This window comes from Aspergillus oryzae, chromosome 8, assembly GCF_000184455.2.
Source record: "Aspergillus oryzae RIB40 DNA, chromosome 8".
Lineage (NCBI taxonomy): Eukaryota > Fungi > Ascomycota > Eurotiomycetes > Eurotiales > Aspergillaceae > Aspergillus > Aspergillus oryzae.
This window is the reverse complement of record NC_036442.1, coordinates 795056-815076: the sequence shown is the minus strand read 5'-3', so window position 1 is coordinate 815076 and position 20021 is coordinate 795056. Positions and strand designations below refer to the sequence as shown.

Here is a 20021-nt window from a genome sequence, read left to right as displayed (position 1 = left end):
CTTAAGCATGTCTGAGATAGGTAAGAAAATGGAGGGGCTCTACGCGAAGGTTCTGCAGAGGTTGCTTCTCTGTTCAACAACAGGAACATCCTGGTTGGAGCCGGAGGGTGCCTCCAATCCCGAAGATGTGAGACAGGGGTCTGGAACGCCTGGAAGGCCGGTGACGCCAGAGACTAGAGTGTCTACTCTCCCAGGTCCTTCATCTAACCCCAGACACTCTTTTGAAGCCAAATAAATTTGCTCAAACTTAGCTTGGAACGTTTTTACTTTTGCCACCAGGTCCTCATTCTCGGCTAGAGTCCGCTCCACCAGAGCTTTGTGGTTGCCGTCCATGAGAAGTTCCAATTTTTCCTTAAAGGCTGCAGCAGTCTGCTTTGACGGCTCCCGCATCCTCCTCTGGGTGATCCGGTCGGCCTGGCGTTTTCGCTCTAGTTGCCTGTCGTTGAACTTAAGTTTCCATGACTGGTTCGATGTGGTAGTGGAAGAGGCTGGGTTGTCTTCCTCCGAGGGACAGGTAGCCCTGCCTGCGTTCGCTGATCTTCTCTTAGGTGGCATGTTACTTTGTACCCTTAACGATACAGGGGTGGGATATAAATGCCAAGTACATAGAGAGGAAATGACTGAAGAAGAAGAACAAGAGTGGAAAGTGAAAGATTCCTACCTAATCCAGATGATTAACAATTTTTGGCGCGCTAACGCAGCATCACCCCGAAAGATCGGCGTTAATGTTTCAGGGCTATATATATTACGAGTTAGTACTTGAAGTAAATTAGGGCCTGTAATTGGTTCACGGATTTCCGGGGCCATCCGGTCACCACACGCGGCTCTCGACTCACCTCGTTTGTCTTGAAACAATTCGGCAACCAATATGATAATATGGTCCTCCTATACAATGTGAACATCCAACGCATTAATTGTCTGTGAATGTCGCCGAAATGTTCCACATTACGAGATTACTGCGGCGCTATCATCAGATACCACAGGGCACCTCTCCCTCATACCTCCCGACGGCATACTTCAGTACCTATACTGTAGTATACTTGTTCTGCTTCTTCTTGGTCTGACAGCGTGATCAATAATCTCTCTGGTCAATTTAGTTCAAGGTTAATTGTTGAAATCTAGACCTCTGGCGTAAATATCTCCGCAGCCGCATGCATCATCTTTGTCCCATAGCCAATGGCCAGCTGCTTTCGCGATGGCCAGACCCCCTTACTCAGCCAAAACCATGGATTGAAGCCCATCAGACTTCAGCCAAATGACCGCTATATATTAATCTACGGTAACTAGCTACGCGAAGGTCAAGCATTATAGCCCAAATTAGCTATCGTTGTGCTAGAGATGACCTCCATCTAGCTGCTTTAATTATCTAGCAGTAGGCAAGGTAGCAGCATCACAGCACAATCATGACAGGAATGCATCCATGTCGAACTGCAAGAAATCAGTCCAAACTTGGGGAGAATCTCGTAATGTCTTCGAGCTCCCTGACCCCTCTCACAGCGTGCCCAGCCGCTGGTGGCGTAGTGCATCACCCTTCCCTGTTATGGCGGTAATTGCCATTCTCATAGCTGTTTGACCTGCAGTCATTTAACACATGCCTAGGGAACGCTATGCGCTATCGCGATCATGTTTAATATCTGCACTGTCTCCCAAGGATGGCAGGAAACGGAAAATGCTGATGGGAGCATAACCATATTGTCACAACAAACTTGGTGAGTTTTATTCCACTTTTCTTTCCCTCCAGGGTATAACAATCAGAGTATCCTCCAGGATGGTCGCGCTCAAAGCAATATCCTTAGCTCTGGCCGCCTTATCATACATAACTCTAATATTGACAATGATGTGCAAACGGAACCCGCAACAAGGATTTATTGTGACAATATCCGGCTGGTTGATTGCAGGCGCGTTATTGTTCAGTCTCATAGGCGTCAACGCTCGACGACATCCTATAATGCAATCACGACAGCCATGGAAGTATACACAGAGCTACTTCTACGGCATCATGGCTGCAGGTCTGTATACCTTGATTGCTATTTTACTAGCAGTTTATACTGCCACTGCGCGCTCAGTCCCTTTAAGTCGGCATGACAGGAGAATAGTGGAATATACAAGCATCATCCTGCGAACTATCACATTTATAGCATTTCTTACTGGTGGAGCCGGCGTATACAGCGCTGTTGAAGGGTGGTCTTTCATGGACGCCGTGTACTTTACCGACTACACAGTTCTCACGATTGGAATCGGAAATATTGTTCCCAAAACGCATCTCGGAAGAAGCCTGCTATTCCCGTACGCCACTGCCGGGATCATCACGTTGGGTCTCGTTATTAGCTCGATACAATCGTTTGGAAATAGCATCAGACATATGAAACTCAAGTTCGAGATCCAAGAAGCACGCAACAAGCTTCTGGAACAAAAGAGACCCACACATTATGAGCACAATGACAGTAGAACGTTGTGTAGCATACCATCCACTACCACATTTCCTCAAACGAGTGACGTGGTGGAGCTCCAGCGCATCCGATACGACTTCAACCAAAGAGTCCGATGGATGGCCCTTATATTTTTCGTCGTGGCCTGGTTTGTCCTGTGGCTTCTCAGCGCCGCAGTATTTCGTCGATCGGAACGCGGCCAGAACTGGACCTACTTCACAGCTCTTTATTTTACATACACTTCGCTAACAACCATTGGCTACGGTGACTTCTATCCGACCAGCAATTTTGGCAAGGTTTTTTTCGTCTTCTGGTCTCTACTCGCTATTCCAGTTCTGACCAATCTTGTCACTGCCATGGGTGAGATAGGTGTACGGACGCTTGTTTATTTTGCCGGTTATGTCTTGAGACTAGGCAAAATGAGAAGAAAGAGTGGGCATGGCGTGAAGAACTGCTCAGATACAGAGCCCCTGGGAAATTGTAGAGATGTTGAAAAACATGCCGAATGGTCGTCAAAGTTGAGGAAGCCATCACAGGACATAAGTACACCAGGGACAAGGAGCACTTTGACGACTAACGAGCTTGAGTTATCCCTGTCAATGAATAAAGCTGGACGGCACGGGCTTCTTCTAGCAGAAGAAATCAAAAAGCTCGTAATAGCGCTTATGAACGGATCCAATGAGCAGGACCCTCGTCACGATTGGCCTTTTGTCCTCGCCCTGCTCCATTCCGGACATGATGAAGCGCATGGTTCAATGGAACACATTTTTCCTGGGGTCATGAATGAATATACATCATACGCGAGTGGGGCCCTGAGCAGCGAAGAACGAACAGCGACGGAAAGGAACAATGAAACCTTGTTGATGCTCAAGTTGTTGGCTGAGAAGCTTTGTTTGGATTTAAGGAGGGGGCAGGACCAAGTGAACCCTAGCGAGTAAATATGTTGAGTGCTGCAAATAGAAACAGCCTGGTTCTTTAAGTTAATAATAAAACAGTACAAAGGTTCAGACGAAATATAACATAAGGGCACCTAATGTGCCTTTACTAACATTCTTCATTGATCTTGATCCCATTATTTACTGATTTTAGGCCCCTAGCGCGGCTCAAAAGATTCGGATTGAATAACCTACTATAACCCTAAGTACTAAATCACACTCATTGCATGCGAGAACGGCTTGAACAAATACCAAAACCTTGAATATTCCACAGCAAGAAGAGGAAAGAAATTATACAACCAGAGCCATCAGGAATCCATCGTGGCTCTTTGTACCCAGAGTCTGTACAAGAGCTGCCTCCACTCGCCTATCTTGTCCAACCTTTTCCACAACGGATATAGCTCCTTGCTTACGTTTCTCCGGCCCCACAATCCCATCTCCCAGCATGGCCTGAACGACGTTGTCAATCAATATGACAGCCCCAGGGCCCTTGGCTAGTTTGACACCATAGTCGAAATACTGCCACTGGTTATCCCAGTCCGCATCAATGAACACAAAATCGAACTTCGGTCGCTTCCCTTGCTGGATCTCCTCTTCTAGTCGGGGCAATACTTCCAGACCAGGTCCGAGCAACACCTCGGCCTCGTCCGGAACTTTGACCCCAGCATTGCGCAGATTTTGCATAGCAAGCTCTCGCCTGTCTTCGAGAATCTCGATGCTAGTCACTTTCCCCTTTTTGCCATTGGCATTCAGGGCCCTGGCGAACCAGATGCTGGAGTAACCGCCCAATGTGCCGATTTCCAGCACGTTGTGTGCGCCCGACATCTTGGTCAACAGCGAAAGGAATTTGCCCTGAGCCGGGGAGATGGCAATTGGTGGTATTCCACTTTTGGCACAGCTGGAGATAGTGTCGGTTAGAGCTTGGTCGGTTGAGACTAGATGGGACACGACGTATGAATCGACTTCCTTGGCGGTTGGGAGCGTGGTGTTGGTGGACATTTTGATAAGTTGATGAGATAGACTATGTTGGATTATGGGTATGGTAGGCTTGAGTAGCTGGGTTTGATGGAGATTGTCAAGGACGCGAGTTTTGGAATTCAATGGATGAGATGGACGAGCTTTATGTAACTGCATTTCGCTCCTCCGGGGCTCATATAGGACCACTATCTCCGAGATGATCAGCGAGAGTCAGACTTGGCAACGTGCCACGACTCAAGTGGATCTGACTGCTGATCTTGCTTCTTGATCAACGTTTGTTATAATCTAGTTTCAGGATTTCCCGGTTACTTAGGTCGTTGTAGTTATGACTCAACTTGGAACGCAAAGCCATTGGAGCGACACAAAGAGCGTAATATCGCTTATGATACCCGTTTATATTGTGCATAGCAATCCTTAGCTTAATTATATTGTTATATAAAATTAAACATAGGTATATCTAAGACTCTCAGCCAGGGATGTCACAGTAGTAGTCTCTCGAAGGCATGCTTGTTATCTGATTGAGATCTATATTGATACATTTTCTCCTTATCGCCGAGTCTTTATCGCCGAGACCCACGTGTTTTCTCCGAGACTCACCGACGTCACGACTTATATCTCCGCGACCTCTCGGACATCCGTTCTTCAACTCATCATCTGATAAGATTTCAATCCGATCTGATAACAAGAAGCCCGTTCTTTTAATCAAGGCGAACGATGCTACCCAATAGCGCACAGGGGATGTCCGACCCCACAGCGTCAAGTCGACCGATTACCCGGAGAAAGCGGAAACCCTTGTCTTGCTCTCTCTGCCGACGAAGGAAACTTGCTTGCGACCGTGAATACCCGTCCTGCACTCGCTGTCGCAAGACCGGCAACTCTGATTCCTGCTCATACGACGACTCTCCTGCTCCATCGCGTAATAAACAGCAAAGATCAGACGTGCTGGGGCAGAACAGACCCGTGCTTACTGCTGCCCCGGCCCCAGAGAACGCTGCCTCGTCTGCGTTTTTGGAGAGCTACAGAGACAATCATAACAATAGACCTATTGTCTCGGACCTAACGGAGCACGCAGGTACTTGGCAGCTGATAGGTGGTGATGTCGATGGAGCTACCACTATTAAAGAGCGACCGGCCATTAAAGCCGACGTGACTGAACTCACATATCCTCCTGAGCCGAAGCCAACCGAGGCGGTGGTCTTCCGAGGGGAGAACTACAAGACCCAGTATTATGGAAGTACAAATCCGACTAGTTTGATCGGTCATGTAAGCGTTGTCATAAAACTGTGTGTCGACTACAATGCTCATTGGTAATCCAGTTCCCCGAGCTTCGGTCTTACATGAAGGAGACGATCAAACACCATGCTTCTTTACCCGGTGTCCAAAAAGAACTCAAAGCATTGGACACGAAATGGAAATACGAAAAACCTCATAACCTGCCAGTCAAAACTGCAGACCTGTTGCTTCTGCTCCCAGACCAGGCAGAGATGGACGCGGCTATTCGGTTGTATTTCGATACACTCGAGACGATGTATAGAATTTTGCACAGGCCCACTTTTATGGAGGAGTATGAACAATTGCAGCAGGATCGGACTGCCGCAAAGCCCGGATTCATTGTCCTCGTTCTACTGATCATGGCTACTGTCAGCTGCACAACCGCAACCGACCGAACATACGTAGGCAGCAGCAGTATCGGTCGAGAACGGGGATCATTGTGGATCGAAACCGCGGAAGCATGGCTTGGAAAGCAAAGCAAGAAAAATATCTACTTGGTTATATGGCAGATTCGCTGTCTACTGGTGCTGGCAAAACAGATGTGCCGCTACAAGAAGAAGCGCATGTGGTCGGTGGCAGGCGACTTGGTGAGAGAGGGAATGGCAGCTGGCTTTCATCGCGACCCGAGTCGTCTGGGAGGCAAGATATCCTTTTTCGACCAGGAGATCCGCCGACGACTGTGGGCAACAATGGCAGAGTTGGAGTTACAGGCCTCTGTTGAACGCGGAATGCCGTCGGCACTAGCTGCAATCCGAATGGATTGTGCCCCTCCAGTTGACATCGATGATGAAGATCTCAGACCCGAATGCGATTCTACCCAGATACAGGAATCACCTAGTCACAATACCTCGACTTCCTTCCTGCACCTATGTAGGCACAGCCTCGACCTGCGCGTGTCATTGAATTCTCGGATGAATGACCTAACCTCGGATCTGCCATATGAGGATATCCTCAGATATGAAGACATGATCATGAGTGAACTTCGGAAGCTCCCCTCGCCAACCGAAAGCAACGAGGATACTACTGACAGAAAGCTATCTCAGATGGCAAGGGTAGTCCTTGATCTGCAACTCCGGCAATTCTTGGTCTTGCTACATGCCCCCTTCGCCAGGAAGACAGAGATCAACTCACGATATGCAGTGTCAAGGATGGTTTGTTTTAACGCAGCTGCCAGCTTGATTGACCAGCATTGGAGGCTGGTACAGTCTGGAAATCCCATGTTATTGCTGTTGAGACATGACTACTTCCGCGGAGCATTAAGCCTTACTCACTACGCATATGTATCTTCAGGTATTCAAGGTAAGTCATTTTGATTAATATATGATCGATCCTCTTACTAGCATTCCGTTGGTTAATTAATATGTCAGCCGATCTATGTTTTCCAGTCGACCACAACGCATTATTGCAGTATATCCAAAACGCTCTCACCATGCTGGAGGACAGCATCACCTATCTCGGAACCGGATTCACATACCATTGGTACATTTCTGCTGCGATATCCTTTCTCCGATCACAGTCGCAACCGGCGAAGCCCAGCGCACTCAAGCAGGAAGCGATTAACCAAGTCGTGAGACAGTATTACCGAGTTCTTGCGTCCCAAGAGCAATTTCCTCGTGCGAAGGAGAGGATCTATTCATCACGATTCAGACAGGTACCTAAACTGGAATAGTAAATTTTAAATGTCGAAATGGTATATGCTAAATACTATCCTACAGGGAAACCCATCGGAAGCTGAGCGACACTTCGATGTGTTAGACCCAGGGGAGATGTCCTTAGATGATGTGGGATTCCCTCAGGTATGTCACAGAAACTGGTCTCACGCAGCTCCCCTTAAAATAATTGGAGATATGGATACTGATACAAGTTAGTTCGATCCGACGGTTCCCTCAATGGATCAGTATTTCTTTGGTGACCCTGCGGCTTGGACATTTGATAATCTCTGGGAGGTTGCATAGTTTACTAAGTCCTCTTATCCGCTGTCCTACCTCCTTTGATGGTAGGATCTCGACTTACTAGTTTTAGTAATATTGCTTCTAAGAAAGCCAGTTAATGTATGCCAGTCATTTACAAGTATTATGGTTATGATATCTCATTCTAGGATTGACCTACTACAACAAGAACGCCCTAGTTACATGGATAATTGTCTGTATCCTTTCCAATACCCCAGTTCAGATGTGCTTCTTCTGCACTGCAAAGTGGAAGCGTACTGAACCCTGCGGCCCCAATCTGGTATGTAATAAGCGCATCCAAATTCAGGTCATCAACGCTCTGAACGTCACCCATGCTTTTTAGCGTCCAACCGTTCTTGTTACCGTTCGCCTGGTAAGACCGGACCGTGCTGTTTGGTGCCAAGTTAGATTATATCGTCTCATTGGTTGGAAGGCGGGAACAAAATAGGACCTGAAAAAGAAGAACCGACGTACCTGGCTACTATGTCAACGGGTTTCATACCACCATAATCCTTGACCGCCCCAGTCAACTCGTCCAGCCCCGGTGGGACTTTGAATTTCAACGGCACACACACAGGGGTAGAGCCAGGCAATTGACATGTATCTCCCGCATTCCCATCTGGATACGCCAAGTAGTACAGTTTATCTTCAAAGCATACCGCGGTGGTCTCTGCGTTGGTGTCATCTAGGTAGTCAGGAATGGGATTACTCCCATCGCATGCATGGTTGGTGTCAATGACAAATGCTTTGGTGCCAGAACTCTGCCATATACGTGGAATAAGATAACCATAGAAGGCACGTTCAATCAATGCTTGGATTTCCGTGGCGGACATCTCTGTTGGCGGCGTAGCACCCTCAAAGCTTCCTTGAATCAATTGACCGTCTCGTATAATCTTGGATAGGTCGCGAATGGCGTCCTCCGTACCACTGAAGAGGTATCGACTGGTGTTTTCAGTTTCGTTCTGCCATGTGTGCCACACGTCCGTCATGAAGCCCATAAACTCCCATTGGTCCTCTTCATCCCAACCACTACCACGGGTTAGTAACAGCCTTATTGGCCCAAACGGAGGTTCTAGGGGAAAAGACATACTAGTCTGCCGGGTTGCTGTCCTTGGCGATATTCACCCAGGAGCCGACCATCGTGTAGACCACATCTTTGGCGTTATCCAACATAGCAGGGTTTGCACTGAAATAAGCAGTTCTGCTCAAAACTTTACACATATGATCAGCAATAGAAGGCCCTTCTTTCTGGAAGTGTTAAAATACCGTTGTTAAAAACAGGTGCCATCCCCGCTGGAACTACAAGCCCCAGAGTATCCATGAACAAGTTGAATGTCATAGTGTAGTCAGGTATTGGAGCGAACTTATTCACGAATTCAAGATTCTTGCTCGCGACCACACCTGCTGCACCAACAATACCCTTATAGAGGGATTCAAACATCTAAAAAGTGAGTTGGTGGAATAGTGTCTTAGGGACAAGTACCGGCACCTGCCTTGTGAATGGCTACGAGTGAATTCATAACCTCGTAACCTGCTGGCCCAGAACCCTCTCCTTTGGACTGCTCGCACTGGAAGCTCATGCTGCAGTCAGCTTGTGCCGATAATATGCCACAGTTCATATTCTCGCGACCGTGGAAGGTGTCGCTAATAGATTTGGTAAAGTCCCAATTTCGAGGAAGGTCAAACTGGCGGTATTTGTCCAGCGCATCTTGCCACGCAGTACTGCAATCAAGGTCTTCCCATCGCTTCTTCGGTGGGATATCAAGCACACCAACGACGGCGTCATCCGTACAGGTAATCGAGCCATCCGCCCAGTGCCCGTTGCGGTCGCCGTGTATGAAAGGGCTCTTCCCATTAATGACTGTCTCAACAAAGACAGGCCATTCCTTGATAATATCTGAGAGCGACCCTCCAGGCACCAGTGCATCTGAAGGAACTTCGTGGAATGAATGCATACTGGTGGCCCATTCCACAGTGCCACCGAAATTCAAACCTTTGTACAGGATGTCGCGGTCCGCCTTGTTGGCGTCATCCATATAGGCGACCCACTCGGTCTCGTTGTATACAAGGACGTTGGAGAGACTGTCATCAGTCCATGTGTCCGCACTTGGATTGGTGCTGAGAATCTCATCTATCTCAGCTACAGAGAGATATCCTTGTGTGGCAGTGCATCGCCCCGCCCTAGCCCCAGATGTGGCCCCTGTGAAATGACAATCAGGGCCTGTGCAGCCAGGCGTGGTCATTTTGAAGGCACGTCCGAAGCTGGCAATGCCGGTTATCACCTTGTTAGAAGGCATGCCGGCCTTGGTGACCATTGAAAGGGCGCTATATGTCTCCGTTAAATTGACATGGCTCCTCAGACAGTTTCCTTCTTCACAGCCAGGAGCTGCCCAATGGTTGCTGTGGTCCCATTGTCCGTGAAGGTCGTATGTCATGAACACGAGGTAATCGAGGACATCAGCGAGCGCGGCAATCTGGTACGGCCGTAAATACCAATACGAGGCTGGGGCAGCAATGGACAAGCTTTTGTCGCGTAATAGGCCTTTCAGAAGAATAAGAAATATTGCATACTCCACACCTTCATCCGCAGAGCCAGGTGGGATTCCAGGGATATCAGGAGCCTGTATACCGTTAGCAGTTACACCCAGACTATGGTCAGCAGCGGAGAGGAAAGGAATAAAGAAAGGAGAAGGTACAAACCCCAGGATACTCCCAATCTATGTCCACACCGTCTAGGTCGTGCTCCTCCACGAAGTTGGCTATATTCTCTGCCATTGTCATCCGATTCGCAGACTTAACTCCCTCCCGAAAAGTCGTATAGGTATCGGGAGATGTTGAGAAGTCCCACCCGCCAATGGAGAGGATACGTTTCACCCCAGTCAGCTGTTTGAACTGCTCAAACTCAAATTGGGAGAGGGCATCGCCGACTTTGACGTTGAAGTCCTCGGTGAGTGTACCAAACCCGAAATGAATATGAGTATATTTCTCTGTATCGATTTGCCCGGCATCCATGTTCAAGCAGGCACGGCCAAGATTATAACCCTCAAAATATCCAATGCGTAGGTATTCCTCTGGAGGTCCTGAGCTTACCACATTTGCGTTACAGTTGGAAATACAGCCATTTTCTCCAGGGGCCGCTGTTCCTGGGGCGCCGGATTCACTGGAACTGTAAGTGCAAAATTCGGCTGTTGTACCACATTGGCCCCACTAATATGATTAGCCTCATCATGGCTACAGCATTTCAGGTTTACACATACTATGTCACAGCATGCATTCAATGGACATGGGTTTAAACTGGCAAGGTCTTGCCCATCTGTTGGTGCTTCTGTACCAGGGACCTGGGGGCCACAAATGGCATTGGCCACGGAATTAGGCATTGGAGGATCACCAGAGCTGATACATATCTTTGCACCTTGCCATAAGGTACCGCATCCATTCCATCCTACAAGTCCGCATGAGCGTTGGACAGGACATTGTTTGAGGAGAAGGCTAAACTTACCCCATGTCTTTTTGTTGAATTCTTCCAGATCTCCTAAAGTGATGGAATTAGCAGTGGCGATAGACTTGCAACTTTCATCCACCAAAACGGTGTACGTGGCACATGAGCCATCAGGGTTAGGCTTAGGCCGAAAGTCGGGAAGGGTACCGGCTGAGCAGCAAACATGCTGTCCAGGCTGTAGACTCGAGCATAAATTAGATTGTGTGTTGTACTTTTCGAAATCAGCACCAGATACACCACATCTATTCGCAAGCGTGCCACAGCTGTCGCCCTCTAACACTTTGATGGTTGAGCATTCGGCACGACGTTGCAGGGTAGGTGTTCTTGCATTCAGGACACGAGGCCTTCGATTAAAAGCTGTGGTAGGAATCATAGCACTGTGGAACGAGGTTACCCCGGCCATGGGGGATATGGGTGTAACACACTTGCCCTGCGACCAGGTCCGAACAGTCTCCTGGACGGTGGACATACTGGCTGAAAAGGACACCATGATGCCCCAGACTTCATGAGCGTTTCGCCTAGTGCCACAGATTTGCTCTAGGACGCCATTCGAGAAACCATCATGAGTGATGTGCCGAATGAGTTCTGGAAGAAGCGATGTCGCCATCCGTTGGGTGTCCATGAGGGCACCTCCGAAGAATCCCACCGTCGCATTGCCTGACGTTGAAAACATGATTACGTTATTATCCTGCTCAACATTCTGCTCGAGATATCGTTGGATGTGGAACACGGCACCAGCGGCAACAAGACTGTCTCCGGAGGCCCCGTCGTATTCTATCCTCTGCAGTGTGACATTCTGGGCCGAAGAGTTTAGACCAGGGACAGAGGTCTCGGGGCAGGGATATTGTCTCCCCAGATAGAACAAGCTCGAATCTTGTTCCGAACATTAGGGTTATCCAGCTCTGAATCCAACTTGAAATCCAATAACAGGGGCCGGTTACATCCGTCTAAGGCATCTGGGCTATAATATACAGCCCAGTCCTGTGGATCGGTGCCTACAAGACCGCACTGCCGCGGGCATGGATCTTTGGGGTCATAATCCCGAAACCGAGTAGGAGAAGGAGTAGTAGTAGCGAAAGAAAGAAAATGTGTGACTAAAAAGAGTGACTTGATGGGAAGCATAATGAGAAATCAAGGATTGACGGGTAGATCATTCGAAAAGAGTGTATGAAGAATAAAACGAGAGGAGTATGGATTAGACATTGGACTGAGCGAAGGCTGTCTCTTATACCTCTCTCCGGATAAAGGAGACCGTCCTTTACCTTTCTAGGGCCTGTTGCACATGTCCCTATCGAACGGCACAGAGAACGACCTAAATCTCCGGAGTGACGAAGGAATAGGTGTCCTACGGAACCCTACCAGGAAGGGCTTGTCTTGACTAAAAATGACAATTTTTGGGAAATTATGTACATGACGCTATATCTCATTGTGCCCACAGTATATTACAACGGCTAGTGTATCCTCGTCTAATTTGAGGAGGGTTGGCTGATGCTAACGGAGATAATTTTTCAAGACATTGTGGATTATCGTTGGGGCCGAGTCCGATCTAAAGTAGTAAACAGGAAGATCTCTTGAGTGGTTATGTTTGTTTTGATTAGAGCTAATAGTTGGACCTGATTTGCTATGAAAATAATGTCAGTACCAAGCTGGACTGCAAGTTAGAAGTCAGGATGTCTATGTAAATAAATTTACATACGGCTGATAGGCCGGATGATCGGCTATATTCCGCCTATTTAGCGGTCAGAAATAACCATATATGACAGACGGATTTGGCCCCTTGGAGGGTAGTAAGTACTGCTTCTGGCCTTAAGCAGCGTAAGAGTTTCTCGCTTTACCTGCTCACGGCGCCAAGCCCTTGGCACTATAGCTCCAATAGATCTTGGAATGCGGCATTTCTGTGCCCCTCGGCAAACAGACAATCTATCATTAGCAGTCATGGGACAGCTCCAGAAGCCGTTTATTCGGAGCATGTACCCAGGGCTACCGATGTCCTTAGTTTTAACAATCAGGCAAAATCAAGATCCAATCACATTGGGGCTTAATTTCACTCATACCTGGTCAACGAGAATGCCAAGAGGTTGGTTCAGCTTAGCGAGGGAGCCGGTTGCTAATCCGCCGCAGGGCTACAACGAACGATGTAACCTGGTTATCCAAGCGCGGGCATCAGGCCCTTTACGATTCTATATCCACTCGGAAAGTCGCCCGCGTTGTTAATTCTGAACCCGGGGGTCTTATTAAACGGCCCCACATACCATAAGAATTTCCTCGAATGATGAGAATGCCCTTTCTTGTTGGTGCTATACTTCAACCCTGCATTCACGCCAAAAGATTGATCCGAAATTTGCTAGAACAAACCACGATGGCCACAATTACACTCCTTTTTTTCTGTTTCATTCTTGTCAATCATTCACTGGCACAGGAGTGGCCATATACCCCTCAAACAATCGAACTTGATCTTGTGTTCCCGCGCAATGATACGTATGCCCCCTTAGAGTACTTCCCACTCATACTGGGTCTACAAAACGCCGAAGCTGCCTGGCCCCAGGGAATCAAAATAGACTGGATGCTAGAGCAGCTGGACGCGGACACGCCTCCCCTAGAGGGATATTTCCCACCGCGCGATGAAAAGAACTACCTAGACGACTCATACCATACGCGGGACGAGCCACCGTCCGACCCATTCATCTACTACCATTTCCCCTTCACCCTACGAAACTTTACCACGGGGCATTGGCGATATTCCTGGCGGTTTGGGTTCGCCCAGAATTGTACCGCTCCAAATTCTCGAAGCGAGGGGTGGTTCTTATCCCAACCACGGCAAGAGGTCATCTTTCGTACTGCTTCCGGGGGTAGACCTGTTGATCTCCTCGACCTCCCGGAAGATTGCTTTGGTGAACCGGTTACTTTTGAGATCGTGGACTGGACGAGAACGCTATGGACAGATTTGGATACGTGTCCGATACTGAATGGAACGTCGCCTAAGCCAAATCCTTGTGCATTGCAGTTTAATCAAACATTTGTTGATAACATCACTGCTGCGATAGAGGCGGACAAGGGGTGTAAAGCGGGGAGTTTAGCGAATCTCACAGATGTATGTGAGAGTGGTGCCGAGAGATCTGGCTCCTTGGGGATGCTCTCGTTTCAAATGAGTGTTTTTTTGATTCTTCTAACTGTATTACTTTTTTGAGTCTTGCACTGTCATGTAGACTTCAAAGTTATTGTTTCAACTCTGAATGAAACCAAAATATAGCATTAACCTTAACGGAGGTACATCATTTAGGGCTAGGGGACGGCCCGCCTAACGCCGCAGCCAAGCCCCCACTCCCGAGAATAGCTCACCGGTAATGTTCTTTTAGTTAAATCACCTGACTCCTAGATAAGGTGCTTCACAAGGTTTATAAGAGATAGGTTTCAGAAATAGCGTGATATCCAACATGGTTTAATCTGGCAGAGCCAAGCTCTATATTGCACTCCTGAATGTGTGGTCACTGGTGTCCTAATTATATTGTGGGCTTGATAGATCTCGTGTGGCCTAGACAAGCTTAGTCATATCCCAGCAGGGTTGTATAACTATAGCCTGGGACCCTTACATCGAAGAACCGGAGCAAAGGTTCTGGAACGTTAAAATCATTTCTCTATGCTACAGGCTGCATGTATCTATCATCAGTTCGCTAAAGATATACAAAATCGGTTCATAAAGTATTTCTTCAAATCAAGGCGGTCGAATCAGATCGCAGCTGGTGTAGAGAGTCACGGATACTAGACTACATATTTTTTCATTACCTACCATCCATGTACAGCACAGCATATGGAGGCCTATGGGAAAATCACGTAAGGACTAGGAAAATCCAAATACATACAAAGGGCCAACACATATATGTAAGGATATAATCTAGACGTTTGATATGTAAGACTGAGATACTATAATATATACCCCGCAACTGATCCGTTAGATGGCTAGGTTTACGTGCAGCACAGGGCTCCTGGGACGGTTCCCCTGAACTTAAATAGGAACCGAAGGGTAGGATGAACGTACTAACTTGAAAAGAGCTGTGCAAGACAATAATTAAAAGGCTTCTGAGGCAGTGCTCTAGGCTGAGTAACGCCAATTAGCCCAGAAACTAACCATGGATAGAACGAAATACGTCAACGAGCGTTAAAGAATGGTTCGATTAGCGAAAGGCTGCTGTGGCAAGATGCCGTTGTTATATTTCCAAAGCCTTTCATTCATTTTATTTTCTATGTATCGGCTTGAGAGACTCAGGCGTTGTGGACTAGGATTCTACCCTACTGGTAAGGCAACTGCCTGGCTAGAGGTTTAATAGCTAGACCTTAACAGGCTAATAGAACTTTAGTTGATTAACTGGTTAATCATTCGTGGCTATAGCCACTTATAGGGTTGTGAGGAATGGGCCTCTACCCCTAGGGATTGGAGTCTGGCAACGGCTGTGGCTTGCTGGAACTGGATTGATGTCGTTTGTCAATCTTAGATTACCCTGTAAATTAACCTATGGAGACCCCTATGGTGTTCAGACATTTTTTGGTGGTCGAATGGGATGAACTTTCGTTTGACATTTTTCACCAAGGCTGGGGGGCAAATGGGCGCCTTTCGTTTATTATCTGGGATGGTGGCTGTTTCCGGAGTGACGAGGAGCTACACCAGGGCATATCTTGTCTCGTCTAGCAGTAGTGTCGTATAGCAGACAATAGCCCTGATATTAGAAGACGTAATAGAGCAATGCCTAATCGCCCATGATAGACTTCAGAAAAAATAATAGATATCAAGGAGAGATTGCGAAGAGGTTTCGGGCAAAAGCTGTACACATAGTAAGTCTTGAACGGAGGAATTGAAAGAAAGAGAAAAAGACGAAAAAAAAAAGGAAAAAGGCGGGAACTCAAGTTAGGATGAAACAGGTTACTAGTTACTACGGCTCGTGCATGCAACGTTGACTGCAGAAATCTTTCATTTTTCATAAATATGGGAGGGCTTATCATCGTTAAAGCGTTCATTGCTCTTCATTATGTAAATCATGCCATGAATCCAGTGCAGTTGAACCATTTAGATCGTCATTAACCCTAGGTTAGCTCCGACAATATCCCCGTCACATTTAAGGGCTTCAAATCATCAAATATCTATACTACTTTAGGAAATAGCTGTATGATATTAGCAGTGTACTGAACAATGGGTCGTGAAATAGACATACCTCACTAACGGCATCAATCAATACTGTTATAGTATTGGTACAATTAGGGTACACGAGAATATGCCCACGTTCGGTAAGGTTCTTAACTTGACCAAGGACCGTTGGGTCAATTACTGGGGAGACGTTATGAATCAACTGCAATATCTGATCCGTGCCATCAGTGGTGAGGAGTTGACCAGCATTGTCCAGCAACGTGGCGACTTGTTGAAGCAGCTCGGGTGTTATTCCCGATGCTATCGTGTCGATCAAAGTTCCAGTTGTATTGGCGAAGTCAGCTGTGAGGAGAGTCTGCGACGTTCAACAGACTCTCAACCTCGTCAAGGGTCTGGTTTGTAAGGAAGCTAGCGAGACTATCAACCAAACTACCTGTTTGTGAAGCTGATTCAGAGGTTAGTACACCATTCCCATTTTGGAATAATGTTGATATTTTATTGATCGCTTCGTCGCTTAGGAACTCGAGCGCAATGGGAATCAATGCTTCGGCTTTGGTGAGTACCGTCTGGTCGGATAGGAGTCCGCTAGCGGCGGAAATGAGTGCCTCCGTATTGTTGACCATTTGAGCCGTTAAGAGATTGTTGCCGTTACTGAGGAGGTTGTTGATCTTCTGAACGTTGCTTGTTGTAAGGAAGGGCGTAACTTCGTCAAGGATATTGTTGACTTCGTTGATCAGATTGCTTGTCAGAAGATTACTGGCGTTATCTAGGGTGGTGTTGAGCTTGTCAACAAGCTCCGTCGTAAAGATGGGTGTGGTGGAGCTCACTATTGATCCGATAGAGTTGATGACGTCGGTGGTGAGCAAGTCGATGGTAGTGTTTAGGAGAGGTTGAATGGCATCGGCGTTAGATGAGAGGAAGCTGTTGGCCTCTTGTATAAGACTCGCGATTTGCTTTGGCAAGTTAGCAGTAAGAAGGTCATTGGCATTGGTGAGTAAGTTTCCGATGTCGTCGGCATGCGGCGGGATGTACTGATTGACAGAGGTGAGTAACTGCGGGATATTTAAAGCGGAAGAATTGGAGGATAGATCGGATAACAGCGGGTCGACCTGAGTGATGAGTGATTTGGTTTCGTTGACAAAGGAAAATTCAGGAGCGTGCTAGTATTGTTGAGAAGGTTGTTTATCTCATTAAGGAAGTCCTCCGTGAGCAGAGGGGATGCTTCCTCAAGTAGATTGTTGATTGACTCGACATTGTCGGCAGTGAGGAGGACATTTGCACTATCCAATAGGCTCGTCACCTCATTGATGGTCTCATTGGTAAGCTCGTTGGTCCCTATCTGGATAAGTGATTTCGTCTGAAACGATGTTTGGTTGTCAAAGAGGTCCGCCATGTGAGTGATTGATGAAACGACATCCTTGACAAGGGTCGTTGAGAATAAGCCTATGATGCCATCGATGGCATTCCCAACGTTTTCCGAGGTGCTGTTTGTTGTTCCGTCTGGTATCAGACTACCAAAAATATCTTCGAAGATGCTGCCCAGATCAAGACTATCCCAAGGAACTGGGTTGGAGCTGTCTGTTGCTGAATTGGATCCGTAAACCTGGAAGGTAAAAAGGAAGAGAGTGGCGTATGAAATGATGGTATACATTCTGATGATGCATATGAACACCATGAATGCCTATATTCAACTACACCCTACCATCGGATCTGCACTCCTATCTCTACAGCATATATCTATATGTTTGTGCGTTGTTTGTTTTGCATATACCGATGTAATGCGGGGAAGTATGTGGGGAAGGATATAATGACTGCATAAACCGGACTCGGAACCCAATTTCACTGCGGATCTTGGTAGTTCTTAGGGCACGTGGCTAGAGCAGAAGGTAGTTCTACGGAACACATATCCTTGCTAGATATGATTGGCGTGGTAATACGTAGGCCTTTCAGATCTTCATCTCGCTAAGCTTCTTTAATATAGCATCTCGTCAGATTGCGTAGATTGTCTCCTTCCCCTCCATCCCGGGCAAATAATATACAGATACTGGCCAACCCGGGGAAATTGCGTAATAGAGCACCACTTAGCAGGAGCCAATTGACGTCAGGTCCCTTAGAGATGGTACCTAGTCTGAATGCTTAGCACTCTACTGAGTCCTGTACCTGGCTGAATATGTACAATCAGGCACCCAGTAAGGAACACATTACTCGGCGGTTAATATGGCAAGAATGTAGAGCTTGGACCCTTATTAAGATAGATTGCACTATAGAGATATTGAAGCGGGGGGAACCTCCCGCTCTTTCTGCTAGCATGCCTAGAATAGCAATAGATCGGCATGCAAGATTAGAGGGAAATCATCACGCATCCAAAGGATTGACATAGCCAGAATTGTTATTGTGTTAAAATGAGGTGTTATGGATTTGAGGGACACACGCATAGGATTGAGTAGGTATCACAAGAAGGAACTAAATTATATTTTTCATCAAGCAACAGTGTCTCGCAACAATGAAGTGTATATAGACTGAAATCCACCATGACCAAAACCAACGTCATCAGCCCTCTCTTTCCCAGAGCGCGATGCACCCATCCCTAGATGTTGAGATTGATCCGCATCCAATGTATGCTCCGTCTCCATCTCCAATATGTCATCCAACTGCTGACTCCCAAACTCAAAGAAATTCAAGTTGATAGCATCGTCGCCAGTACTACCCTCTTCAGGGCTGGAACTGCCTGCCAGGTTGAGGGTTTCTTCCCTTATAGATTCTCCAATTGCGGCGATGAATGGAAATCGAGCATCGCCTTGGCTCTCGGTATCATCGTCTTCGGGGATATCGACAGGTTGCTCTTCTGGTATAGTGCTTATCTGAGATATGGAACTTATGTCCTCAGTCACACGGCCATTTCGAGGAGCATCTGGATACACTGCACTGTCATCCGTGTCCAGCCCAATGGTCCATGGCAGGCGCTGTTGTTTCTTGGCCCAGGGTGTCTGACGGACAAGCAGGGGTAGTGCGTTGTCATACGGCAGACGACCGGTTGCAAGGCTATAGTCAAGTGACACCGATATCCTCAAATATGCCCGAGGACTACTGAGGAAGGCGTCGTACCAGTTTGTCACTCTTTTCGCGTTGAAGACAGACGCGTCGAGTGACATTCCACCAGACGACGATTCTATCTCCATCTGCGAGGAGCCGATAGCATTCGTGCTGCATCGTAGAAAGGCTTCTTGTGTAGTAATGTATGCCAGCTGGAGAATATGGTTGGTCCCGGCAGCCACGTAGTCAGCCACATCATAAAGCATCCTCGAATGTCGGACGATCTCTCCAAGACGCTCGAGACGACGTTTTCGGATCGTCATTTCTGCCGGCGTTGGGGACAGTTTCACATCGATGGCAGTGAGAACAAGAGGCACAGCGGTATAGGCCAAACTGAAATGTCAGTGTCTATCGCCAATCGACAGTCAGAGGAAACGTACACGCTCAAAGGGATCCGCTCCGCACGGCCTTGGCTACAGAAATACTCTATAGCACTTGTTAAACCATTCATGGCTCTGCGAAGATCCGCGCCAGTTTCCAGCAGCTGGGCCCGATAATTAGCTCCGGTGAAGCTCAGATGTTTCTCGATAATCAATGCTTCGTACTGGGCCAGATCAACGCGGGCGGCACTAGAGCAATCAGACATGTTTGAAGGTAAGGATGAGTGTTAACCTACTAGTAATACATCCAAGTCAGATGAGTAAAGAAAGTGACGGTCTCATGACTGGTAGATGGTAGGACAATCGAAACGTCCTCCCACTTCGTCAGATATCGCTTGATGCGCCGAAT

At 47.4% G+C, this 20021-nt stretch overlaps 7 protein-coding genes across 7 annotated transcripts; 2 read left to right on the top strand and 5 right to left on the bottom strand.

Annotated features, from left to right (window-relative positions):
• Positions 1–39: 39 nt before the first annotated feature.
• AO090103000176 (uncharacterized protein) lies at positions 40–555 on the bottom strand (the record flags this gene model as incomplete). The annotated part of the gene is made up of 1 exon (XM_023233414.1): positions 40–555. The coding sequence occupies one exon, from the start codon at positions 553–555 to the stop codon at positions 40–42; it is 516 nt and encodes a 171-aa protein (XP_023093838.1).
• Positions 556–1420: 865 nt separating this feature from the next.
• AO090103000177 (potassium channel family protein) lies at positions 1421–3006 on the top strand (the record flags this gene model as incomplete). The annotated part of the gene is made up of 3 exons (XM_023233413.1): positions 1421–1567; positions 1742–2909; positions 2948–3006. 3 exons carry the CDS (start codon positions 1421–1423, stop codon positions 3004–3006), a joined length of 1374 nt encoding a protein of 457 aa, XP_023093839.1.
• A 649-nt stretch (positions 3007–3655) lies between these two features.
• Positions 3656–4363, bottom strand: AO090103000178 (O-methyltransferase; the record flags this gene model as incomplete). The annotated part of the gene is made up of 1 exon (XM_001826721.1): positions 3656–4363. One exon carries the CDS (start codon positions 4361–4363, stop codon positions 3656–3658), a length of 708 nt encoding a protein of 235 aa, XP_001826773.1.
• A 717-nt stretch (positions 4364–5080) lies between these two features.
• Positions 5081–7569, top strand: AO090103000179 (uncharacterized protein; the record flags this gene model as incomplete). Its single annotated transcript, XM_023233411.1, has 6 exons — positions 5081–5097; positions 5161–5605; positions 5659–6913; positions 6955–7265; positions 7330–7410; positions 7483–7569. 6 exons carry the CDS (start codon positions 5081–5083, stop codon positions 7567–7569), a joined length of 2196 nt encoding a protein of 731 aa, XP_023093840.1.
• A 169-nt stretch (positions 7570–7738) lies between these two features.
• Positions 7739–12184, bottom strand: AO090103000180 (uncharacterized protein; the record flags this gene model as incomplete). Its single annotated transcript, XM_023233410.1, has 8 exons — positions 7739–7952; positions 8038–8592; positions 8654–8774; positions 8830–9004; positions 9072–10184; positions 10264–10770; positions 10821–11891; positions 11948–12184. 8 exons carry the CDS (start codon positions 12182–12184, stop codon positions 7739–7741), a joined length of 3993 nt encoding a protein of 1330 aa, XP_023093841.1.
• A 5078-nt stretch (positions 12185–17262) lies between these two features.
• On the bottom strand, positions 17263–17850 carry AO090103000181 (uncharacterized protein; the record flags this gene model as incomplete). The annotated part of the gene is made up of 1 exon (XM_023233409.1): positions 17263–17850. The coding sequence occupies one exon, from the start codon at positions 17848–17850 to the stop codon at positions 17263–17265; it is 588 nt and encodes a 195-aa protein (XP_023093842.1).
• Positions 17851–18679: 829 nt separating this feature from the next.
• On the bottom strand, positions 18680–19878 carry AO090103000182 (uncharacterized protein; the record flags this gene model as incomplete). Its single annotated transcript, XM_023233408.1, has 2 exons — positions 18680–19625; positions 19673–19878. 2 exons carry the CDS (start codon positions 19876–19878, stop codon positions 18680–18682), a joined length of 1152 nt encoding a protein of 383 aa, XP_023093843.1.
• Positions 19879–20021: the final 143 nt, after the last annotated feature.